Source organism: Sus scrofa, chromosome 15 (genome assembly GCF_000003025.6).
Source record: "Sus scrofa isolate TJ Tabasco breed Duroc chromosome 15, Sscrofa11.1, whole genome shotgun sequence".
Classification (NCBI taxonomy): Eukaryota; Metazoa; Chordata; class Mammalia; order Artiodactyla; family Suidae; genus Sus; species Sus scrofa.
The window spans coordinates 79,364,559-79,388,625 of NC_010457.5; the positions used below are offsets into that span (position 1 = coordinate 79,364,559).

Genomic DNA, 24,067 nt, shown 5'->3' on the forward strand with positions numbered 1-24,067 from the left:
TTTACCTCGAATTTTGGGTCATTTTAAACTTTTTAAAACTTGCCAGGAAAAAGCTTTCTTGGTGGTGTTCAATTTCTTGAAGGACCGAGATGAGATTAACCTGCAGGCACATGTGGAAGTCTCTGTGGCTTCCTTGAGTTCACACCTGTAAATTCCCAGAGTGGCCAGAGAGCATCTTACTACTTTGGGGTCAATGAAAGTAGCACGTTCAGGGGTTCCCGTCATGGCGCAGCGGCAACGAATCCAACTAGGAACAAGGAGGTTTCGGGTTCGATCCCTGGCCTTGCTCAGTGGGTTAAGAATCTGGCGTTGCCGTGAGCTGTGGTGTAGGGTGCAGACATGGCTTGGATTTGGTGTTGCCATGGCTGTGGTGTAGACCAGCGGCTACAGCTCCGATTTCAACCCCTAGCCTGGGAACCTCCATATGCCGTGGATTTGGCCCTAAAAGGAAAAAAGAAAGAAAAAAGAAAAAAAAAAAGTAGCACATTTATTAGAACATGGAAGACAGACAGAGAGATGCTTAGCTTCTCTTCAAAATGGAAAAAAATTCAATTCTGTCCAATCATACTGAAAAGATACATATAAAACAGAAATGTAAAGGAAAGTTAAAAAAAATAAAACGACACTTTTTTGTAGTACTTTTTGGCTCACACAGCAAAAGTGGAATTTTAACAAAAAACTATTATGATCTCCATCTGCTAGATAAAATGTGCCTTTCAACAGGCAATTGTAGAAGATCAAGAAGTCAGATAAATACCCATGATGTCAATAGGACCGTCACCCTACATAAGCCACTAACTCTAGTAGCCATTAACTGTGTATTTGGTTTCAGTGAAGAAAATGGGACTGGCAGCAAAATAGAGATGTGGTTCAAACACAAGTGAAAAGAGTTTTCCGGGGAGTTCCCGTTGTGGCCCAGTGGAAACGAATCCAACTAGTATCCAGGAGGACACGGGTTTGATCCCTGGCCTCGCTCTGTGGGTTAAGGATAAATTGTTTCCATGAGCTCTGGTGTAGGCCGGCAGCTGCAACTCCAATTCGACCCCTAGCCTGGGAACTTTCATATGCCATGGGTGCTGCCCTAAAAAGACTAAAAAAAAAAAAAAACCAAAACAGTCTTCCAAGCCACAACATTGGACTTGCATATTTGTTCCTTTCCCAGGCGTAAGATTGCTAACCACCCAAGTCCTTTGAATTTATAAGAACACTCATCAAGTAGATCGATTTGATATTCCCTGTAGGATTGCCCTGAATACCTGGAAGTTATGTCTGTGGTGTTATTTGTCTGTAAAGGTTATGACCTGCTTTCACCTTTCCCTTATTCTGTTGGGACAGACTGTGTTTGGGGGTCTTAGAGACTAGACACACACTTTCACTTTCCTCCCCACCTGTGCTACCCCTGGTTGTCACAGTTTGTAGCCTCAATGTCATTGAGAAGCAAGATCCAAGTCATTGGAAGTCACTCACTGCAGAAAACAACAGGGTGGAATTATAAATCTGAATGCAGGGGTTTCTGCTCTAAGCCCCTACATGCATTCCAGAGAAACCATATCATCTGCAAAACCATGCACCAAAATTAATAGGACTTATGGGAAAAATTGGATTGGGGCAGACCATTCAAAATCTGTAGAGCTTTTTATTTTATTTTATTTTATTTATTTATTTATTTATTTTGCTTTCTAGATCCATATCCGCAGCATATGGAAGTTCCCAGGCTAGGGGTCCAATTGGAATTGCAGCTATGCCACAGCCACAGCAACACAAGATCTGAGCCATGTCTGTGACCGTACTACACCACAGCTCACAGTAATGCCTGATCCTTAACCTATTGAGCGAGGCCAGGGATCGAACCCTCGTCCTCAGGTTTGTTACCACTGAGCCACAATGGGAACTCCAAAATCTGTAGAATTTTTTAATATCAACAGAAACAACAACAACAAAATTCGAATTAAGGAGAACAACAACCACCACCAAGGAAGATTGATTCTTCTTGCAGGAGAGACTGGCAGTTGACTCCACACCCAGACTTTGGTCACAAACTTTGTCACAAGCTATCCTGCTTCCCATGTTTTCCTCTAAGGGACCATTCATTTTCCTAAAAATCATTCACTCTCCCCTCAGAGGCTTATATACTGCTCTTTCCCTTTGTCCATTAAGATGGCATTTAATCCTGAATTCTTTGAATTAACTCATTTTTCCCTGCGTATCTCCAGGGTATACATGAGGTATACACATTAATAAACTTCTCCTTGTTTTACTCTTGTTGTTTTTTTTTAATCCCCAGTTAAATCTCTACTTTGTTTACTTTGTACCTATCTCATCTCACGGTCAATCAGTCATTTGCAGCCTTTAAACCGGAATGAAGGATTAAGAGGGTGGGAAGAGAGTGGAGATTCCCTTTTTTTTTTTTTTTTTTTTTGGCCGAGTCTGCAGCATGCAAAATTTCTGGCTGCACCACAGCAGTGACCCAAGCCACAGCGGTAACAACACCAGGGAACTCTGGAGATTCATTTCTAATAAAGACCATATTCATCAAACTTAAAATAGAGTCCATTGGAGTTCCTGTTGTGGCACAGCGGAAACAAATCCAAATAGTATCCATGGGAGTGTGGGTTCAATCCCTGACCTCACTCAGTGGGTTAAGGATCCAGCATTGCCGTGAACTGTGGTGTAGGCCAGCAGCTGCAGCTTCAAATAGACTCCTAGCCTGGGAACTTCCATATGCCGGGAGTTTAGCCCTTAAAAAAAAAAAAGACCAAAATAAATAAATAGAGTCCAAGGCATAGGCTTCTTCATTTTTTCTTTATTTTAATACAGTGAGGAAATGTCTCCCCTGTTTTATTTGTCCTCACAGTGTGGCCAGATAGCCTGATATAGCTAGAAAGCAGAGAGGTTATGAAGCTGCTAAACCAGCCACAACTGGCACTCAAAACAGGCACTCTGGGGTCCTTATATTGTTAAGGCTTTCTCTGAATTGTGAGTAAACTCTCTGCTGAGGCTTCCAAATTTTAGCGTAAAGGGGAGTTCCCGTCCTGGCACAGCGGAAATGAATCTGATTAGGAACCATGAGGTTGCAGGTTCAATCCCTGGCCTTGCTCATTGGGATCTGGTGTAGCCGTGAGCTCTGGTGAGATCTCAGATGCAGCTCAGATCTGGCATTGCCATGGCTTCGGCATAGGCCGGCAGCTGTAGCTCCGATTCGACCCCTAGCCTGGGAACTTCCATATGCCGCAGGTACGGCCCTAAAAAGCAAAAAGAAACAAACAAACGAACAAAAACAAATATTAGCATGAATGAATGACCTAAAGATAAGATTGAGTGATATATCGGAAAAGAGGAGATCATAGGACACCAAGACTAGCTGTTCACAAACATAGGAAAGGATGTCTTTTGAAAACCAAAAGACATGTGTGAATGAACATGACTTTCCTAACAATCCAACATCATGGCTTTCATGATAACCTGACATCATGCCCTATCTGCCAATTGTGTGTGGCCCAGCCAGCCTCAACGAAACCATCGATCTTGCAAAGCAGGCTGTATTATGCCACTACCTACACCTAACTTTTGTTTTTCAGCCCCCGTTTGTGATGGAGAAGTGGATTATAGGAATACTGGAAAATCAGACTGTAGAATGCACTGTCACATACGAGGTAAGCTTGAGGGTGGAGGGTTGATGGGTTTCACTATCAGTTTCATAGCAGGGATTTATCTGCTCCCTCAGAGTGCTTAAAATGTATTGGAAGGGAAACTATTTAACCAGCATGAATATGGGAAGATCAATGTAATTATTCTAGCAAAGTGTTGAGAAGGAATGAGAACAAAATACACTTACTTAGAGATAGAGGAAGTCATTCTTGCATTCATCAGTTAATGATTGAGCACCTTCTGCATACCACGTATGCACGTATGAGGTACCAGGTATATAGAACAATGACCAAAAACAGAGCTTTGCTTTCTTGGTGCTTAGAGTTTAAGGGTGAGGGTAGCCAGCCTAATCCTACTCACCCAGTTACCTGGATGGTCACAGGCAAAATGTGGTCAGATTTTTTTTTTTAATATAATGATTTTTATTTTTTTCGTTATAGCTGGATTACAGTGTTCTGTCAGTTTTCTACTGTACAGCATGGTGACCCCGTGACACAGACATGTATAGATTCTTTCTTCTCACATTATCATTTATTCAACAACATATCTTTTTTTTTTTTAACTACTATAAGCAAATGACCTTGTTTTTCATTACTTATTAAATGAAGAGGTAAGTTGAGATTTGCCAACAAATAAATTCTTAGGAAAGACAACCGCCTTTTTAACTACATAGTCCACTAAGGAATAAAGTGGTCAAAATTTTTCTTTTAATCAAATTACCACATTGAGACAAACTGTGCAAAAATTTTACCTACCGCATTATGCTAATGTTCTAAGGAGTTACAGTAAAGGTATCTGATAACCTGATTTTCATTCCTTTCTATTTTATAAACCTGAGTATTTGATTGTGGGTGTCTTACTCCCTTTTTTAACAGAGCGACGTTAGAACTCCAAAAAGCACTAAACACGTCCATTCAATTAAGTGGAGTAAAACGAAACCTCAGGATGAAGTGAAAGCCGTCCAGCTTGCCATTCAGACGTCATTCTCCAACTCAGAGGGCAACCCCAGAAGCAGGTCTGACTCAAGTAAGTTAGCTGCACACGAGACAGATTCCAAACGGAAATGTCAGACTCACACCAGGGATAAGTGCCCCTCCATGAAGTGAACAAGATTTCTAATGTAATACTTCCTTCTGATTTTATTTATTTATTTATTTTTATCTTTAAATTTTTTATTACAGTTGATTTACACTGTTCTGTCAATTTCTGCTGTAAAGTAACCCAGTCGTGCATCTATACACACCCTTTCTCATATTATCTTTCATCGTGTTCCATCACAAGTGATTGGATATAGTTTCCTGTGCTGTATAGCAGGACCTCATTGCCTATCCATTTTTAATGTAACAGTTTGCATCCTTTAACCCCAAACTCTGCGTCCATCCCAGAGCATATGGAGGCAGCATATGGAGGTTCCCAAGCTAGGAGTCTAATCGGAGCTGTAGCCTTCAGCCTACACCAGAGCCACAGCAACTCAGGATCCAAGCTGGGTCTGTGACCTACACTACAGCTCACGGCAATGCCAGATCCTTAACCCACTGATCAAGGTCAGGGATAGAACCCACAACCTCATGGTTCCTAGTTGGATTCATTAACAACTGAGCCACGACGGAAACTCCAACATGCAGTATATTTTTGAATGAAAGTTTTGTCTGGATATATGCCCAGAAGTAGGATTGCTGCATCATAGGGTAGTTACTATATTTAGTTTTCTGAGGAAACTCCATACTGTTTTCTATGGTGGTTGTACCAATTTACATTCCCACCAACAGTGCAGCGGGATTCCCTTTTCTCCACACCCTCTCCAGCATTTGTTATTTGTAGTTTTATTAATGACAGCCATTCTGACTGGTGTGAGGTGGAACCTCACTGTAGTTTTGATTTGCATTTCTCTAATAATTAGTGATGTTGAGCATGTTTTCATGTGTCTGTTGGCCATCTGTATGTCTTCTTTGGAGAATGTCTATTTAGGTCTTCTGCCCATTTTTCAATTGAGTTGTTCGTTTTTTTGCTGTTGAGTTATATGAGTTGTTTGTATATTTTGGAGATGAAGCCCTTGTCAGTTGCATCATTTGCAAGTGTTTTTTTCCCATTCTGTAGACTGTCTTTTTGTTTGTTTGTTTTGTTTTTATGGTTTCCTTTGCTGTGCAAAAGCTTGTAAGTTTGATTAGGTCCCACTGGTTTATTTTTGTTTTTATTTCTATTGCCTGGGGAGACTGAACTAAGAAAACATTTGTATGGTTGATGTCAGAGAATGTTTTGCCTATGTTCTCTTCTAGGAGTTTGATGGTGTCTTCTCCTATATTTAAGTCTTTAAGCCATATTGAGTTTATTTTTGTGCATGGTGTGAGGGTGTGTTCTAGTTTCATTGATTTACATGTAGCTGTCCAGTTTTCCCAGCACCACTTGCTGAAGAGACTTTTTCCCATTTTAAGATTGTTAGTTTTTTTTTTTTTTTTTTTTTTGGTCTTTTTGCCATTTTTTGGGCCGCTCCCGTGGGCATATGGAGGTTCCCAGGCTAGGGGTCGAATCAGAGCCGTAGCCGCCGGCCTATGCCAGAGCCACAGCAACACAGGATCCAAGCCGAGTCTGCAACCTACACCACAGCTCACGGCAACACCAGATCCTTTAACCCACTGAGCAAGGCCAGGGATTGAACTGCAACCTCATGGTTCCTAGTTGGATTCGCTAACCACTGAGCCACGAGGGGAACTCCCTTTTTCCCATTTTATGTTCTTGCCTCCTTTGTCAAAGATTAATTAACCATAGGTGTCTGGGTTTATTTCTGGGCTCTATTCTGTTCCATTGGTCTGTATGTCTGTTTTTGTACCAATACCATACCACACTGTCTTATTTACTGTAGCTTTGTAGTATTGTCTGAAATCTGGGAGAGTTATGCCTCCTGCTTGTTTTTTTTTTCCCCCCCTCAGGATTGCTTTAGCAGTTCTGGGTCTTTTGTGGTTCCATCTAAACTTTTGGATACTTTGTTGTAGTTCTGTGAAAAATGTCAAGGGTAATTTGATAGGAATCACATTAGATCTGTAGATTGCTTTGGGTAGAATGGCCATTTTAACGATATTAATTCTTCCAGCCTGGGAGCATGGGATATCTTTACATTTCTTTGCATCCTCTTTAATTTCCTTGATTAATGTTTTATAGTTCTCAGCATATAAGTCTTTCACCTCCTTGGTCAGGTTTATTCCTAGGTATTTAATTTTGGGGGGTGTGATTTTAAAAGGTATTGTATTTTTATATTCTTTTTCTAATATTTCATTGTTAGTATACAGAAATACAGCTGATTTCTGAATGTTAATCTTGTATCCTGCTACTTTGCTGAATTCATTGATCAGTTTGAGTAGTTTTTTGTGTGCAGTCCTTAGGGTATTCTATATATAGTATCATGTCATCTGCATACAGTGATAATTTTATCTCTTCTCTTCCAATTTGGATACCTTTTATTTCTTTTGTTTGTCTGATTGCTGTGGCTAGGACTTGCAATACTATGTTGAATAAAAGAAGTAAGAGTGGGCATCCTTGTCTTGTTCCAGCCCTGCAGCATATGAAGTTCCCCGACCAGGGATCAGATCCTAGCTGCAGGTGCAACCTAGCCACAGCTGCAGCAACACCAGATCCTTTAACCCATTGTGCTGGGCCAGCAATTGAACCTGTGGCCTGGTGCTGCAGAGACACCAGCGATCCCATTATGCCACAGCAGGAACTCCTCTTTCCTCTGATTTTATTTTATTTTAATTATTTATTTTTGGAACTCATGGAAAATATTTTTATTTCTCATAAGCATTTCATTTCATTGTTACAATCTGAAGGACTCTTTCCACTGGCTGAGGGTGACCTGATTTTAGAATATTGATTTTCAGGAGTTCCCGTCATAGCTCAGTGGTTAACGAACCCAACTAATATCCATGAGGATGTGAGTTTGATCCCTGGCCTTGCTCAGTGGGTTGGGGATCCAGCATTGCCGTGAGCTGTGGTGTAGGTCGAAGATGTGGCTCAGGTCCCATGTTGCTGTGGCATAGGCCAGCAGCTACAGCTCTGATTCAACCCCTAGCCTGGGAATTTCCATATGCCTCAGGTGTGGCCATTAAAAGACAAAAAGACAAAAAAAAAAAAAAAAAAAAAAAAAGAATATTGATTTTGTAAACAGATTACATGGAAAGTAGTATTTATGAGCTTGAAAATATGAGCATGCTATAATACAGTTTGATATTTGGATAATTATCATAGAAGAGAAAAATTAATAATTATGTTCCATTGGTAAATAAAATATGTATTTATGTTTATACATATATATGTTTAATTACCAAATTGTAGCTAAAGAATCATCTTTCATGTCCGGCAAACATTGGAAATCACCGCTATCTCTGGAGCAACCTCTTGAGTCCTGAATGCCATACATCCATCAAAGCATAACCCTGATAGCCTAGCAGTTAAGGATCCATCATTGTCACTGCTGTGGCATGAGTCCGATCCCTGGCCTGGGAAGTTCCACCTACCATAGGTGTAGCCCCCCCAAAAAGCCTAAGAATGAAGGGAAAAAGAGGGAGGGGGAGATAAAGGTAAGGGAGGAAGGAAGGGAGGATGGAAAAAGAGAGAATGTAAAAGGCATCTCTGCTGGATAGTGGTGATAATAATTGCAGATGCCACAAAGAAACCATTTAGAAATAATATAAAGGAAGGCAGGCCAAATTTCTGTTGAACTGGTCATTATTTGATGGCTTCAGGAAAGAAGTTCTGACCTATACCTTTGCAGGTTCAGAGACTTTAATACAACCCAGAGTCAGGCTAACAAACATGTGGGCGACGGATGCATAAACTCCCATGCAAATCATCTTTCACCATGAGAAACATACCTGCCAAACAAACACAGAAATATGTGTTTTCTGATCAGTGCCCTTTGTCCCCAGAAAGAAAATATACCTGAGAAGCCATATCAGAAGGTTCTTTGGTGGCATGGAAACAAAGTACCTTAAAGGCTAGTGTCACTGAGTTATGAGAGCCTAGCCTCTGTCTTTCACTATAAGGACTGGCTTGCCAAGCAGACCAGGTATTTTTAAATGCCCACCAGCCAGGGGGCCCTGGATCCTGGTAGTACTCTAAGCTCACCAACAGAATCTTTGACGGCTTGCTGGATCGGCCTTTCTTTGTCAACACAGTTGATTTAGTTATTTTCTTTCTCATTCTAAAGTCCTTACGGAGGAGAGATAAATTAAAAGTTTTGGGATTAACATATACACACTACTATGTATAAAATAGATGATCAACAAGGATCTACTATAGCACAGGGAACTCTACTCAATATTCTATAATAACCTATATGGGGAAAGAATCTAAAAAAGAATGGATGTGGTATAACTAAATCACTTTGCTGTACACCTGAAACTAACACAACATAGTAAATCAAGCATAGTGCAATCGAAAATAAAAATGAGGAAGTTCCCGTCAAGAACAGCAGGTTAAGGATCCAGCGTTGCTGCAGCTGTGGCACAGGTCACCACTGTGGTGCAGGTTTGATCTCTGGCTTGGAAACTTCCACATTCATTAGGTGCAGACAAAAAAAAAAAAAAAAAATTAAATTGAGAAAACAAGCAAACAAAAAAGTTCTTAAACCACAAACCACAAAACTTATTGTTTTCCATAACAAGAAGTCACAAGAGGTCCAGGGGTAGGTGGGCTCCAAGTGCAGTTAAGCTACTCAACCACGTTAAGGAGGAGACATGGACCTTCCCTTCTTTCCACTCTGCCATCCTCAAGATGTTGCCTTTGCCCTTGACCTTGCTCCTCTTATGTTCATAGTCATCACATACAGATACGATAATGCCCACAGGAAATAAGAGGTCAATCCCTTCCCCTGTTCTCATGTTTCCGAGTGAGAAAGACTTGCTTAGAACCCCCCTGCAGGCTATCTTTCAGGTGGCTTTGGCCAAAGCTGAGCACCTTGTCCATCACTATGTCTGGCTTGAACTAATCAAAGTCTGCCTTGGAAATCCTGTGAAATTAGATCATTATGATCATTATACAACTACAGATGTGATAAGTTCATTTGAGTAATTTAAATAAATAAATAAATAAATAGAATTTGGCCCAAAGCCTCAGAGTGAACTCATATATTAAAAAAAAAAGTCTGCCCTGGAGCCAGAATGTGGTCAGCTTCCCTGATGCACACAGCTCCGTGGAGGGGGTTGGACACTGAACAAAATCAGGGTTCTGTTGGAAGCTGAGAGTTCAGAGAGGTCAAGGTGAAGGAAAGAAGGTATGTGGTGACTGAATGAAACCTGTGAGGAGTGTCTGAACACAGGAGGTCACCTTATCTGGATGAGTCCCTCACCTGAGAGGCACGAGTCACCTGTGCAGAGCAGGGAGAGAGGCTGCTTGCTGGCAGAGGGAGGTGAGTGTGCTCTGATCCTCTCCAGAAGCTCCATCTGCACCAGCAGGGCCACAGTAGCTCAGGGAGGACACTGGGGGCCTCAAGCATGTGGGCAGCTCAGGACCTGGGAAAAACAAAGAAGATTCTAGGTGTAAGGAACTTGCTTATTCACTGAAATGGCTTACCAAATGGCTCTTGTTCCTTCACCATTTTCTTTAACCATAACGTCTTCCTATTTGCCATGAAGCTTCTTTTTTCATGCAGAAAACATTTCTCCTTCCTGAACCTCAGGAGCTTTTCTTTACTGGAGATACGAACCGCCTTTCTTCCAAACAATCTGTAGCTGTCTTGACCTTTAGAACCCAGTTTCTTTTATCTGCATTCAGGGTTCTCGAAGATGTAAAAGTACTGGTTGGCAAAAAGCCTTTTGTTTACTAAACATGCCCCTGCCATGCAAAGAGACCTCAACAGCAATTTCTAGACGTGACCACATGGCTACATGGGAAGAAGATGGGATTTAGTTGCTGAAGGACGTGGGATTATTAGCTGAATGTCTGTCTGTGGGTCCGGTTACCTGATCGCTCAAGGTTCAGGCTCCCCATTTATAGAATATTATCAGTATTTACCTGAGAAGGTTTTTGGAGGGTTAAATGAGAGACTGTAAGTAAAAACGCCTTTGAAATAGTGCCAAGCATATAGCATGAATTCAGTATGTGTAAATGCCCTTATTTTTTTTTAAAAAAGTATTTATAGGAGTTCCCGTCGTGGCGCAGTGGTTAACGAATCCGACTAGGAACCATGAGGTTGCGGGTTCGGTCCCTGCCCTTGCTCAGTGGGTTAAGGATCTGGCACTGCCGCTGTGAGCTGTGGTGTAGGTCGCAGATGCGGCTCGGATCCCGTGTTACTATGGCTCTGGTGTAGGCCAGTGGCTACAGCTCTGATTCGACCCCTAGCCTGGGAACCTCCATATGCTGCGGGAGCGGCCCAAAGAAATAGCAAAAAGACAAAAAAAAAAAAAAAAGTGTTTATAATAGTAAAGGAAATGTCCTTACACCTAGCTTAGAATTTCAATGAATGGTAACGCTTAGGGCTTCCCAAATAGGTTTGAATGATCCTGAGACAGGCTTATGAATGGGGCATGCAGCTTCACTATGGCTTGAAAGGTGCTTCTTTCCGTTTCTCCGGCAGGTGCCGACTGCCAGTGGTTAGACACTCTGAGGATGCGGCAGATTGCGTCCAACACGTCTTTACAGCGCTCCCAGAGCAATCCCATCCTGGGGTCACAATTCTTTCCCTACTTCCATGACCCGGACTCCTATGCTGCTGCTGTGAGGCGGACTCAGGTGCCCATTAAGTATCAACAGATAACACCTATAAACCAGTCCAGAAGCTCCTCTCCCACTCAGTACGCACTGACCAAACACTTCTCTTCTCTGCACCTCAACTCCAAGGACAGCAGCTTTTCCAGTCTGAATTCTAACTCTTTGGAGAGGGGGCGATATTCAGGTAGAAGCAGGAACAAATATGATCGGGGTAGCGTATCACTCAATTCTTCTCCCAGAGGAAGATACGGGGGGAAAAGTCAGCATTCCACGCCTTCAAGAGAAAGATATTCTGGAAAATTCTACAGGGTGTCTCAGTCAGCCCTCAACACTCACTCGTCGCCCGACCTCAAGAGGAGCCCCAATGACTCCCAGCAGCCCAGGACCATCCCGGGGATGCCCCTGCGCTTCGACACCGAGTCGAGAGCCAGTGAGGAGGAGAGCAAAGTCAGCGAAGGGGGCTGGACGCGGGTGGAATACCGCAAGAAACCCCACAGGCCCTCTCCGGCCAAGACCAACCGAGAAAGACCCAGGGGAACCTACCGTGGGAAGAGAAACTTTTGATGAATCGAATCCGTTGAGTTTTTCTTAGCCGGGTTTTCGGGGGTGTTTTGGTGTTCGTTTGTGTTTTAATGTAATGGATTTCGATAACACACACTGCCTTCTGTTAGAATTAACAAGAAAAGGCAACGTTTCCGTTTTTTGGATTTGGCGAAATCCCTTCCAAGTGAGACTGTAGCCAAAACAGGACCAAAAATTATGGATGTCGATTGTCCAATGTACATAACTAGACCTAATTGTATGTAATTTCCCCCGCTCAATCCACATCTTTAGAGGAGGGAATATGCCATTTTATTACCCTAACCCCTGCCATTCTGGTTAAGCAGGACTAGGGTGAGGTTAAACGGAATTATTTTAAATGGGGCACTCATCTTGGGTGCAAAATTTAAGGGGGAACCAAATGCTCAGTAGTCAGGGTAAATAATATTCTAGTGCAATATTTAAATAAACGAAAATTAACACAAAACATTGCAATAAAAAATCAAAATTCTAAAGAAAGACAGAATCAGTATTACTAATTTTTCCTCTTAGAAAAATAGGGCTTAGCAAGGCACTGTTACTGATCCTGTCTTTAAAATTTTTGATATTTTGATCATCATGAATTTTTTTTGTCTTTTTAGGGCGGGACCCATGGCATATGGAGGTTCCCAGGCTAGAGGTCGAATTGGAGCTGTAGCTGCCAGTCTACACCGCAGTCACAGCAACTCGGGATCCAAGCTGCATCTGTGACCTATACCCCAGCTCACGGCAACGCCGGATCCTTAACCCACTGATAGAGGCCAGGGATAGAATCTGCATCCTCATGGATGCTAGTGCGATTCGTTTCCACTGAGCCACGATGGGAACTCCATCATGAAATTTTTGCATTAATTTTCTTTTTAAAAAATATTGCATTAAAATATTTATCTTGATGACCGAGGCAGTATTTTTTTGGTTTGTTTGTTTTTTTAAAGCCTTCTTAAATTTTGTGCCCAAGGTGAGTGCCTCACTGTCTTACCCAATCTTCACACTGCTGGTTAGTATTTATTTTCGTAAGATATTTGGGTTTTTCTCATGGTCAGAGCTGAACCGATTTGGCTTGTCATTTTTAGGCATTAAAAAAAGTTATTGGGAAGTTCCCTTGTGGTGCAGCAGGTTAAGGATCTGGCTATGCCACAGCCATGGTGCAGGTTGCAACTGTGGTGTGGGTTCTGTCCCTAGCCTGGGAATTTCCACATGCAACAGGTGTAGCCAAATAAATAAATACATAAAATAAAAAAGGTTATTGAACCTAATGTTGATTATAATAAATATCTCATTTATTAAGTCTCATCAGAGGAGTTCCTGTCATGGCTCAGTGGTTAATGAATCCAACTAGGAACCATGAGGTTGCAGGTTTGATCCCTGGCCTCACTCAATAGGTTAAGGATCAGGCATTGCTGTGAGCTGTGGTGCAGGACTCAGACGCAGCTCGGATCCCGCATTGCTGTGGCTCTGGCGTAGGCCAGTGGCTACAGCTCCTATTAGACCCCTAGCCTGGGAACCTCCATATGCCGCAGGTACGGCCCTAAAAAAGACAAAAATACCAAAAAAAAAAAAAAAAAAAGACTCATCAGAAACCAAAGATCTAAATTGCCTATGAGATTTGTGGTTATTTCTTTCCTAAAGCTCCTAGGGACTGCCCTTGAATATTTTTTTTTTCTGCATTTTACCAAAGAAGGAACAAAGAGGAGAAAACAACAGTCCATAACATCCTCTTGGGAAGTCAGTACTTAAAATCTAGAAGAAAACAGACATATAGCAGGATGATAATGTCACAGGTTGAAAGCCAGAGAAATTTTAAACTACCAACATCCTTGTTAGAATAAGACAGTAAATACCATCCTTGCAGCAAGAAAGCTCTAAGCAGCTGGGGGTGAAGAGGTAAATGGTGCTGGTGGGAGGAAGTTGCCTTCAGTTTAAGAATAAGAATTGTGGGATCCAGTTTGGGAGACTCTTCATATTGACAAAGCAAAAAGTCAGATGGTAACAAACTTATTATATGTCAAATGAATAAATGTTGCTTTCAATACATTCTGAGATTCTGTTCAACATTTACTAACTCTGAATATCAAATGTCCTTTGCCCTGCAGAGGATTCACAACGCTTTGTACAAATCCACATGACACACTGGCAATTCTATGGGGTTGAGTCCTCTTTTAATAGAAACCAGTCATCAAGTATGTGCGTATATTCCCAGAGTAGCTGCCCTGTTCTAATACGGTGCTTGGGGCCTGATGGGAAAAACTGCATTTGGGCAGCATTAAAGTCAAGCTTATAGGAAATGACCTTTACTTGGAAGGGAAGCTGTGAAGTAAACATCCATCCACCAACTTACTTGTATAGCTCTTATTGTTTGCCCTCTGCATTTACAAGCAAAAGCAATGAGAAATGGTGACATCAGACAGCAAGATCCTCTTTTCCACCTTGGATCAGGTGGAAATTATTTAAGACTCTGGTTTAAAAGGTGGGATGCCAATGATTGCAAATTCTCAATGGTTATAAGCACCACAGTGATCCTTTCTCACGAAACTTATAGCAACCACAGCTTATTTTCAATTATCTTTTTCCCTTTGTTCGTGCTTAATTTTTTTTCCTTTTTTCTTTTTTCTTTTTTTTTTCTTTGTCTTTTCTAGGGCTGCACCTGCAGCATATGGAGGTTCCCAGGCTAGGGGTCTCATTGGAGCTGTAGCTGCCAGTCACAGCCACAGCCACAGCCACAGCAACGCCAGATCCAAGCCATGTCTTCGACCTACACCACAGCTCACGGCAACGCCAGATCCTTAACCCACTGAGAGAGGCCAGGGATCGAACCTGAAACCTCATGGTTCCTAGTCGGATTCGTTAACCACTGAGCCATGAAGGGAATTCCCATGTTTAATATTTTTAAGTGAGCTAATACAAATATGCTATCTTCATAGCATGCTGCTTCCAAATAAGCAATAATATATATATACATATTGGCTTTTTAGGGCTGCACCTGCGGCATGTGGAGGTTCCCAGGCTAGGGGTCTCATTGGAGCTGTAGCCACTGGTCACAGCCACAGCCACGACAACTCGGGATCCGAGCCCTGTCTGTGAACTACACCACTGTTCACAGCAATGCCAGGTCCTTAACCCACTGATTGAGGCCAGGGATAGAACCCAAGTCCTCATGGTTACTAAGTGGATTGGTTTCCACTGAAACACGACAAGAACTCCTAAAATATTTTCTTTGATTAGAGTTTTTGGATAAATGGCTGAATGCAGTCTTAACTGGGTCACTCTGATGGGAACACAAAGCATGGGTTTAATCATTAAACTAAATGTGCACTCTGGGAAATTATTTAAGACTTTGGTTTAAAAGGTGGCATACCAATGATTGCTTGTTTCTTGCTGTTTCCTCTCCTCTTTCTTTCTTGGGATATCAGTAGAGAATCCAAACTGGTAGTAAAATGTCTCAATGATCTCATTCCTAGTTTGTGCAATAACTGATCACACAGAGCTTATTCCAACAGTGCACAAAACTGACCACTTCATAAGATCTCATGAAAAACTACTCATCACATCAATGATCCCAGTCAAAACCAAAATAAGAATATCTGGAGTCTGCTTCTTGGTTGTAAAAAAATAATAAAAGTGAATGTTATTTTTTTTCTAATAATGCTTACTCACCAAAAATTGCTTGCCCTGTTGAAAGATGAATTTAAGTCAAGAACAGAGCAAGGATTAACAGGATTTTTTTTTTTTCATCAAGTGAAATCAGTTGCAAGAGGCTGAGGTTAATAACAAAAATAAAAAACAACAGCAAAACCATCAAGGATATTTGAAGGGAAAAAATTATAGTAGGAACTAATTAAGAAAGTATCTTTTGGGTTGGGCGCTTCTAAGGGTAGGGATGTTGTGGACAATCCTTGGCTTCTGACCAAGTCTGGAACAGCTGAATCTATCTTGGTTGCTACCAAAGAGGCAGTCGTTACTGCAGGCATAGCCCAGACAAAGCAGAATGTTTTGCTCTTTGCACAAAGTCACTAGATTAGCAATTCCATGCAATTAACCTGAATAGTTGAATAACCTTAAATATGTAAAGGAGAACTAGAGATTATTTATTGAGGATACTTTAGTAATAAATATAACTAACCTAGTAGTTATTTTCAATCAATTCATGAATATAGTTCATAAAAATAATAAATATTAAACTGTCATGTTTAGAAGTATTCATAGTAAAATTTAGGCCAGTAAAATCTGACCTGGGATAACTGGATTGAGAAACATGGTCACAAAGGAAGAGTCAGAGTGGCACAAGTGATCATTGATAAAATTCGATATGAACAACAGGAAAATTGATATATAAAATCGTCATTGTAAAATTTGCACTGCAAAGAACTGACCCCAGAGTTCCCCCTGTGGCAGAGCAGGTAAAGGATCCAGTATTGCCATAGCTGCAGCATTCATCAAAGCTGTGGCTCAGATTTGATCCCTGGCCTGGGAACTGTGCGGCCAGGAAAAAAAAAAAAAAAGGAACTGAACTGATCCCATGGAGTTGGGGAAAATGAGTACAATAAAAAAATTTTGATAAAAAATGGGAAATAATTTTTTCTGTTAGATAGAATATTAGGGAATTAAATTGGCATAATGATATTCTTAGTTTCTTTTTTGGCCACCCTGCAGCATATGGAGTTCCCAGGCCAGGGATCAGATCCAAGCCAAAGCTGCAACCTATCCATGTAGCTGTGGCCACACTGGATTCTTTAACCCACAAAGAATCAAACTGTGCTGAGCTGGGAATCAAACCTGCTGAGCTGGGAATCAAACCTGCGCCCAGGCATGCAGGACACCTCCGATGCCATTGTGCCACAGTGGGAACTGCATGACATTCTTTCTTGACACAAACATTTCTCAGCAGCTATATAGTTCTGATCACAATATTCTATTAATGAATATAGAATCAAAATGTCCTAGTGTCAAAACATCAAGATTAGATGGAGTTCCATGGTGGCTCAGCAGGTTAAGGATCCAGCATTTTCACTGTTCTGGCTCTGGTTACTGCTGTGGTGCCCATTTGATCCTCTTAAAAAAGAGATTAGAGTGTCCAGCAGTTCAAAATGGCAGGGTCCAAACATCCTGGACACAGCTCAGAGCATTCTGATTTAAACTACAATCTTCCAATTCAGAAATACCAAGGATTTTATAAGCCTTCTAAGTATTGTCTCTATAATTTATTCTTTCACCTCAACAAGTTGGTACAACTATGGCATGCTTCTGAAACTCTGACTCTCAGAACAGCTCAGTTACAAGATGCCATGTCTTGGTTGTGCCAACTTGTTCAGGATGCAACCTCATGAAATTTTCAATTACAGACGCTGCAATGAGGAGGCTTATAAAATCTCCTGCCATCAGTGGATTTGAGAAGCTGCAGTGAAGCCAGGATGGCCTGGGGAAGTTAGAGCATAAGATCTGGACCCAGGTGTCTATTTGTTACTCCTGGAACTGGTATATGGGATGGCATAGGGGAAAAAAGGCCAGACCCTTCCAAAGCAACACAAAAGAATTTCTGCTTGTTTGATCAAGTAAGAATGTCCTTTGCAGATTTAGATTTCATGTTTCAAAATCAAAAGCTGGAAAGCAAACATTGTACAAGCTCCACACCCACCAGCGAACAACTAGAACTTTATCAGGCTGCCTGAAAGGAGGCTAATAATAAACACTATGACTGTAAAAAAAAAGAAAAGAATGCCAGATCCATGGTCAAAATTGTCAAGGCTTTCGTGTAGCAGGCACCAGTGACTTCCCACTCAATTGCCCTTTCTCTTTGACTCTCTGGGTGGCCAAATAATGCATGAGCTAATCTAGAGAGGTGAAGAATGAAGTAGACTTATGACCTCATAGTTTATGCAAAATTAAATCGAAATTTACTCTCCATAACCAATGCTCCATTTACTCAACTGTCCCAAAGCAATTCCTTCCCTCCCACTCAAATGAATCTCACTCCACTCTCAAGTTTCAACGGACATCCTGGTCCAGCTGACATCCTGCTTCCTCAAAGGCCTCCCTCCACAGTTCCAGCCACTTTCTGTGTTCTGTTCTCCTCTTGGGGGCTTTTTATCACATCCTCTTGCACATATTTAATCCTTGTGTTCCCACACACCTGAAGGTGCTCTGTGAGCATAAGGCAGTGCTGCCCAAGAACTTGATGACAGAGAAATAAAACTAACCTCCAAGAATTCATCAGTGGAATGGCCACAAATACTGCAATACTCCCCAGGCCTGAAACACATGTTTATAAATCAGGATAGAAGCATGAGGCAATCCAAAGAGAGCCTGCCTGGAGTTCCCGTCGTGGCACAGTGGTTAATGAATCCGACTAGGAAGCATCAGGTTGCAGGTTCGATCCCTAGCCTCGCTCAGCGGGTTAAAGATCTGGCGTGGCCATGAGCTGTGGTGTAGGTGGCAGACAGGGCTCCGATCTGGCTGGCTGTGCCTGTGGCGTAGGCTGGCGGTAACAGCTCTGATTAGACCCCTAGCCTGGGAACCTCCATATGCCGTGGGTGCGGCCCTAAAAAAACAGAAGACAAAACAACAAAACAAAGAGAAGCTGTCTTCCAGAGGTGGGGGGATGGGGTGTTAAGAAATTGGCATGGGGACGGCCAGAGGTGGTCAGCCTTGGAAGCCCAAATATACCTGCTCTGGAGATGGTCATATGATCTGGCTCCTGTTTGCCCTTTCTTTTATCTTTTTTTGGGGGTTGGGGCTGCACCTATGGCATGTGGAAGTACCCTATCCAGGAATCAAACCCTCACCACAGCAATGACATGAGCCACAGCAGTGACAGTGTGGGATCCTTAGCCAGCTGAGCCACCAGGGAACTCCTGCTGCTTATCTTTTCTATATCACCGTTTGCCTCTCCCCATGGCAATCCAAATGAATCACTGCCAACTTCTCTCTTATCTTCAAACCTTTTACTCCCTCCATCCAGCTTGCCTGCATTGTCTGGCTAAGTCAACATTTAACTCTCTGCTAAGACCTCATTACTTCCAGGAGACCCTCCCTAATCCCCAGGCCTGGGTCAGGCGCTTTCTCAAGTTTCACAGAGGACTTTTGGTTAATCATATGTATCTCCCTTTGTTTAAACTGTCCCCAACTTTGCTTCTCGGGGTTTCTCACTAGACCATCAGCTCTATGAAGGCAGCGACTGTGTCTATCTTGATCATCAGTGTGTCTCCAACACAGAGCTAGTACTCAGTCTGTTTGTTGAATGAATGCATTAATTGATTAATCAGGCTAACAAACCATCAAGTCATCTAAATTCTTGTTCTAATCTCATGCGCATTAAGGGACCTGAACAGGAAACTCCAATCCATTTTAGAGTTATATTTCTAGTATTAAAATAACTGCCATTCTGTTTTTATTTTATTTATTTATTTATTTGTCTTTTTTTGCTATTTCTTGGGCCGCTGCCACAGCATATGAAGGTTCCCAGGCTAGGGGTTAAATCGGAGCTGTAGCCACCCGGCTATACCAGAGTCACCGGCCTACACCAGAGCCACAGCAACTTGGGATCCGAGCCGCGTCTGCAACCTACACCACAGCTCATGGCAACGCAGGATCCTTAACCCACTGAGCAAGGGCAGGGCCCGAACCCGCAACCTCATGGTTCCTAGTCGGATTGGTTAACCACTGCGCCACGACGGGAACTCCCATTCTTTTTTTATACATTGGTCTCTTGTGAACTTTGCCATTGCAAGTTGGCCCCTGAGAATAACTCTGAGACAGTGATTAAATCTGGGGGCGTAACACTGAGAGAAGATTCTGGGTATGGCAAGGCCCCCAAAGGAAAGGCCAGCCTGTTTTTCCCAAGGCAGCCCCTTGTATCACAGGAAACAGTGCTCATTTTCCATTTTGAATTTCGACACCTAATAGAGCACAATAAACACCAGATCTTAATAAATACTTGTCACAGGAATAAAAAAGAATAGAAATATTATGTATGTTCAAGAAATTCACACATAGACATCGTCCTTTTGGACATTTAAAGAATCTCACCCAGGAGATTCCCTTGGTGGCGCAGTGGAAATGAATCCAACTAGGAACTATGAGGTGTCAGGTTCAATCTCTGGCCTCGATCAATGGATTAAGGATCTGGTGTTGCTGTGAGCTGTGGTGTAGGTCGAAGACGCGGCATGGATCCCGCGTTGCTGTGGCTGTGGCATAGGCTGGCAGCTGGTCGTTGGCATTCAGCCTCTAACCTGGGAAACTCCATATGCCGCAGGTGCAGCCCTAAAAAGAAAAAAACAAATCTCACCAAATGGCCTTCCTTCCCACAGACTCAAAGTTCTTTTTCTTTTTAATTTTGTTAAATGAATATCAATTATTCCTGATCCTACTGCTTTCTATAGTCCTGCTGTGACTGCTTCTAAAAGCACAAAAAGTTTTACTAAAAGTCTGACCTGGCAGTTTTCCTTTCTCCTGCCCATAGGCACCAGGCACTCTGCTGATGCCAGATGATGCCTGTTCTGGCTGAGACGGGGGAGGCTTAGCCTTGGTGCAGGGACAATTCAAGATTTGTCAGCTGGTTGTGGCTGATTATCAAGATGTCCAAACTGGCTCCTTTGCTATGTGTAAGCAATTTAATTTTGTGCCTAATTTTAATCTGCAGTGTACTGTATGTCTGCATCTGCTGTGTTCAAGCATTCATTAGCATTTAAAGGGGGAGCTGATGGTATTGATCACTCTTATTAAAACCAAAGACAATCAGGCAGCAGTATCTGATGAGCATTCCCTTCAACCCCTGAAGTCATGGCCAGAGTTTATGGACTCGAAACACCGGCAGGAACAGAAAATGTGACATTAAAGCAGGGATATCAAAGCGCCATCTGTTATAAGCATTTATGATTTGCCACCGTCCCCACACCCTCAGCTTTCCAGATTAGGAGCTTCTTGAAGATAGGAAACTTTATTTTTTTCCTGAATTTCTACCACCTGGCATAGTGCCTGGCACAGAATAGTTTTGCGATAAATTTTCTGATGAATGAATAAATTAACAAGTGAAAGTGTTCTACAAGAACAACAGTATTTTGGGGGGCGGGCCGTACCCACAGCATATGGATATTCCCCAGCCAAAGATCAGCTCTGATCCAGAGCTGCAGCAACTGTGTTAAGTGGGATCCTTAACCCACTGAACCGGGCTGGGGATAGAACCTGCACCTCCAAAGAGACAAGCTGTATCATTAATTGTGCCACATCGAGAACTCCAACTGTACTTTCCTTATAAATGCTCTAACAGCTATGTGCTGCTAATTTAACAAACCAGCCCAAAACTTACTGGCTTAAAACAAGAATAAACATTTGTTGGAGTTCCCATCATGGCTCAGCCCGGTGAATGAATCTGACTAGCATTCATGAGGATGCAGGTTCGATCCCTGGCCTTGCTCAGTGGATTAAGGATCTGGCATTGCCGTGAGCTGTGGGATAGGTTGCAGATGTGGCTTGGATCCCGAGTTGCTGTGGCTGTGGCGTAGGCCCGCAGCTACAGCTCCAATTCAACCCCTAGCCTGGGAACCTCCATATGTCTCGGGTGCAGCTGTAAAAAGACAAATAAAAAAAAGATGTTCACTCCAGCTGCATTCGTGTGAAGGCTTGAATGGGGCTGGAGGATCTGCTTCTAAGACAGTTCTATCACGTGGAGCTGGTCGTTGGCATGAGGCCTCAGTTGCTCCTCTTCTGGATCTTTCTACATGCTTGAGTATCATCGTGACACGGTGGCTGGACTCTTCCAGAGGGAGAGATCCAAGAGATAAGGTGAAAGCCACAGTATCTCTTCTGACCTCACCTCCGAAGTCACACCCAGTCTCCCTTAAAATCCTACTGTTTACACAGGTCAGCCCTATTCCATATGCAAGGGATGACACAGGGGTGAGAAATCCAGGAGGTGACAATCACAGGTCCCCTTGCAGGCCGGCTACCACAGACACCATTCAAAGCTATGTACTCCCTCATTATAAATTGATAGCCCCTCTCCTGAGCTTTGCCTTTTTCTGCTTGTTTTATATTCTCCCACAATCTGGGGAGTTCCCTTGTGGCACAATGAGTTAAGGATTCAGGGTTGTCACTGCAGCAGCTTGGGTCATTGCTGTGGTACAGGTTTGATCCCTGACCTGGGAACTTCTGTGTGCTGCAGATGCAGCCGAGGGGAAAAAAAAAAGGGACTACTATATTTTCCCACAATCTGATTGGTTTTTTGGTTGCTTGGTTGTTTAAGGGGGCTGTAGCATACAGCACCTTAATGTGGAATCTCAGTTCCCACGGATTCAATCCAGGCCGAAATGGTGAAAGCACCGAGTCCTAACCACTGAGGCCACCAGGGAACTCTCCCACCATCTAAGTTTTGAACCTGAGCATACTTCACCTGAGTGTTAGGACAGGAAAGATCTTGAAGACCGTCTCCCAAAGTTCACTGTCCTCATTCTGCAGAGGAAGAAACCACAGCTTGTAAAGGTGAAGTGCCTGCCTAGACACTCTTACAGGCAACATGGCACTCAAGGCCCCCGCCTCGGCTCTTCCCTACCCTGTTCTCATGGAAACCTGCTTTGTGAAGTGTTGAATTATCTGTGGAATTGGCATTTGGGAGGTCTAGCAGTTTTAAATTAACACAGTTAATGTTGGGGGGGAGGTTGGGGGGTTTTTTTCTGGTCTTTTTACCATTTCTAGGGCCGCTCCCGAGGCATATGGAGGTTCCCAGGCTAGGGGTCTAATTGGAGCTGTTACCGCCAGCCTAGGCCAGAGCCACAGCAACGCAGGATCCGAGTCACATCTGCAACCTACACCACAGCTCATGGCAACACTGGATCCTTGACCCACTGAGCAAGGCCAGGGATCCAACCCACAACCTCATGGTTCCTAGTCAGATTCGTTAACTACTGAGCTACCACGGGAACTCCCATGTTGGTATTGTTGAACCTCTTAGGTCTCCATAGAGATTGGGAGAGTCATGTGGACTAGCAGGTGTGACTAAATGCTTCTGAAAACAAAACTTCAGGCAATTATATTTCCTCTTCCTTCATCAGGCCTGTGTTGTTCTCCTTTGGATTTCGTGGTGGTTTAGAGAAAGCACTAGTTTTATGGAACAAGTAGGTCTAACAAAATTGTCTGCTAAGTACATTTTAATGCTCAATTCAGTCAGGGAAATGTTTGCTTATGTGTTAAGCACTGGCCCTACATTCTCTCAGATTTCCAGTGTTAATTCAGAAACAAGTTTCAGAGGTAGGGGGAATTATTTCCCTATAGACTAAACTAGAAACTTGAAAAAAAGACTGAAACATGAAATGCAGAAAGACGTGAATAATGAGACAGGACTAAATTTCCCCCCTCCTTTGCCTGTTTTTTTGTTCCTACTGCATATCACCCGTTCCTCTGACTGTGTCCAGTTCATCCTTGCCTGGTACTTAATAATACACATGAACCGCATTTATGCCAAAACTCACTGCATTCAGTGGTTTGGTTTCCCGGTGGCTGGAATAGAGGAAGAGGATGACAAAATTTGTATAAGTGAGGACACTGTACTTGTGGTAGAAACAGAAACTTCACTTCAAAACACATCACTCTTGGAGTTCCTGTCCTGGCTCAGTGGCTAACAAACCCAACTAGTATCCACGAGGACACAGGTTTGATCCCTGGCCTCACTCAGTGGGTTAAGGATCCACTGAGGTGATGGTGGTGTGGGTCGCAGACGTGGCTCAGACCCCGAGTTGCTGTGGCTGTGGCGAAGGCTGCAGATGTAGCTCTGATTCAACCCCTAGCCTGGGAACTTCCATATGCCATGGGTGTGGCCCTAAATAGACAAAAGACCAAAAATACCCAAAAAACAAAAAAACTTAATTCTTGGAGTTCCCATTTTTAGGGCCGAACCCACAGCACATGGAGGTTCCCAGGCTAGGGGTTGAATCAGAGCTACAACTGCTGGCCTACACCACAGCCACAGCAATGCCAGATCCTTAACCCACTGATCGAGGCCAGGGATCGAACCCGAGTCTCCATGGACACTAGTTGGGTTCATTAACCACTGAGCCACAACAGGAACTCCTGACTAAATTTTTTTTTTTTTTTTTTTTTTTTTGTCTTTTTGCTATTTCTTGGGCCGCTCCCTCGGCATATGGAGGTTCCC

At 42.8% G+C, this 24,067-nt stretch overlaps 1 protein-coding gene and 1 long non-coding RNA gene across 5 annotated transcripts in view; one reads left to right on the plus strand and one right to left on the minus strand.

Moving 5' to 3' along the window:
• The window catches only part of MAP3K20 (mitogen-activated protein kinase kinase kinase 20), a 204,077-nt gene extending 190,115 nt beyond the window's left edge, over positions 1–13,962 (plus strand). The window contains exons 18-20 of one of the 3 annotated variants that reach the window (XM_013990583.2): positions 3,579–3,653; positions 4,524–4,674; positions 11,216–13,962. In XM_013990583.2, the coding sequence (XP_013846037.2) occupies positions 3,579–3,653; positions 4,524–4,674; positions 11,216–11,913 (924 nt within the window). In that variant the 3' untranslated portion in view covers positions 11,914–13,962. The remainder of the gene's footprint in view (positions 1–3,578; positions 3,654–4,523; positions 4,675–11,215) is intronic. The other 2 variants (XM_021075199.1, XM_021075198.1) reach the window with 2 other exon arrangements.
• Positions 1–24,067, minus strand: part of LOC106508122 — a 74,742-nt gene that overhangs the window by 6,963 nt on the left and 43,712 nt on the right. For both annotated transcript variants that reach the window (XR_002339103.1, XR_002339102.1), the window contains exon 2: positions 9,989–10,151. This is a non-coding gene — a long non-coding RNA (uncharacterized LOC106508122). The remainder of the gene's footprint in view (positions 1–9,988; positions 10,152–24,067) is intronic.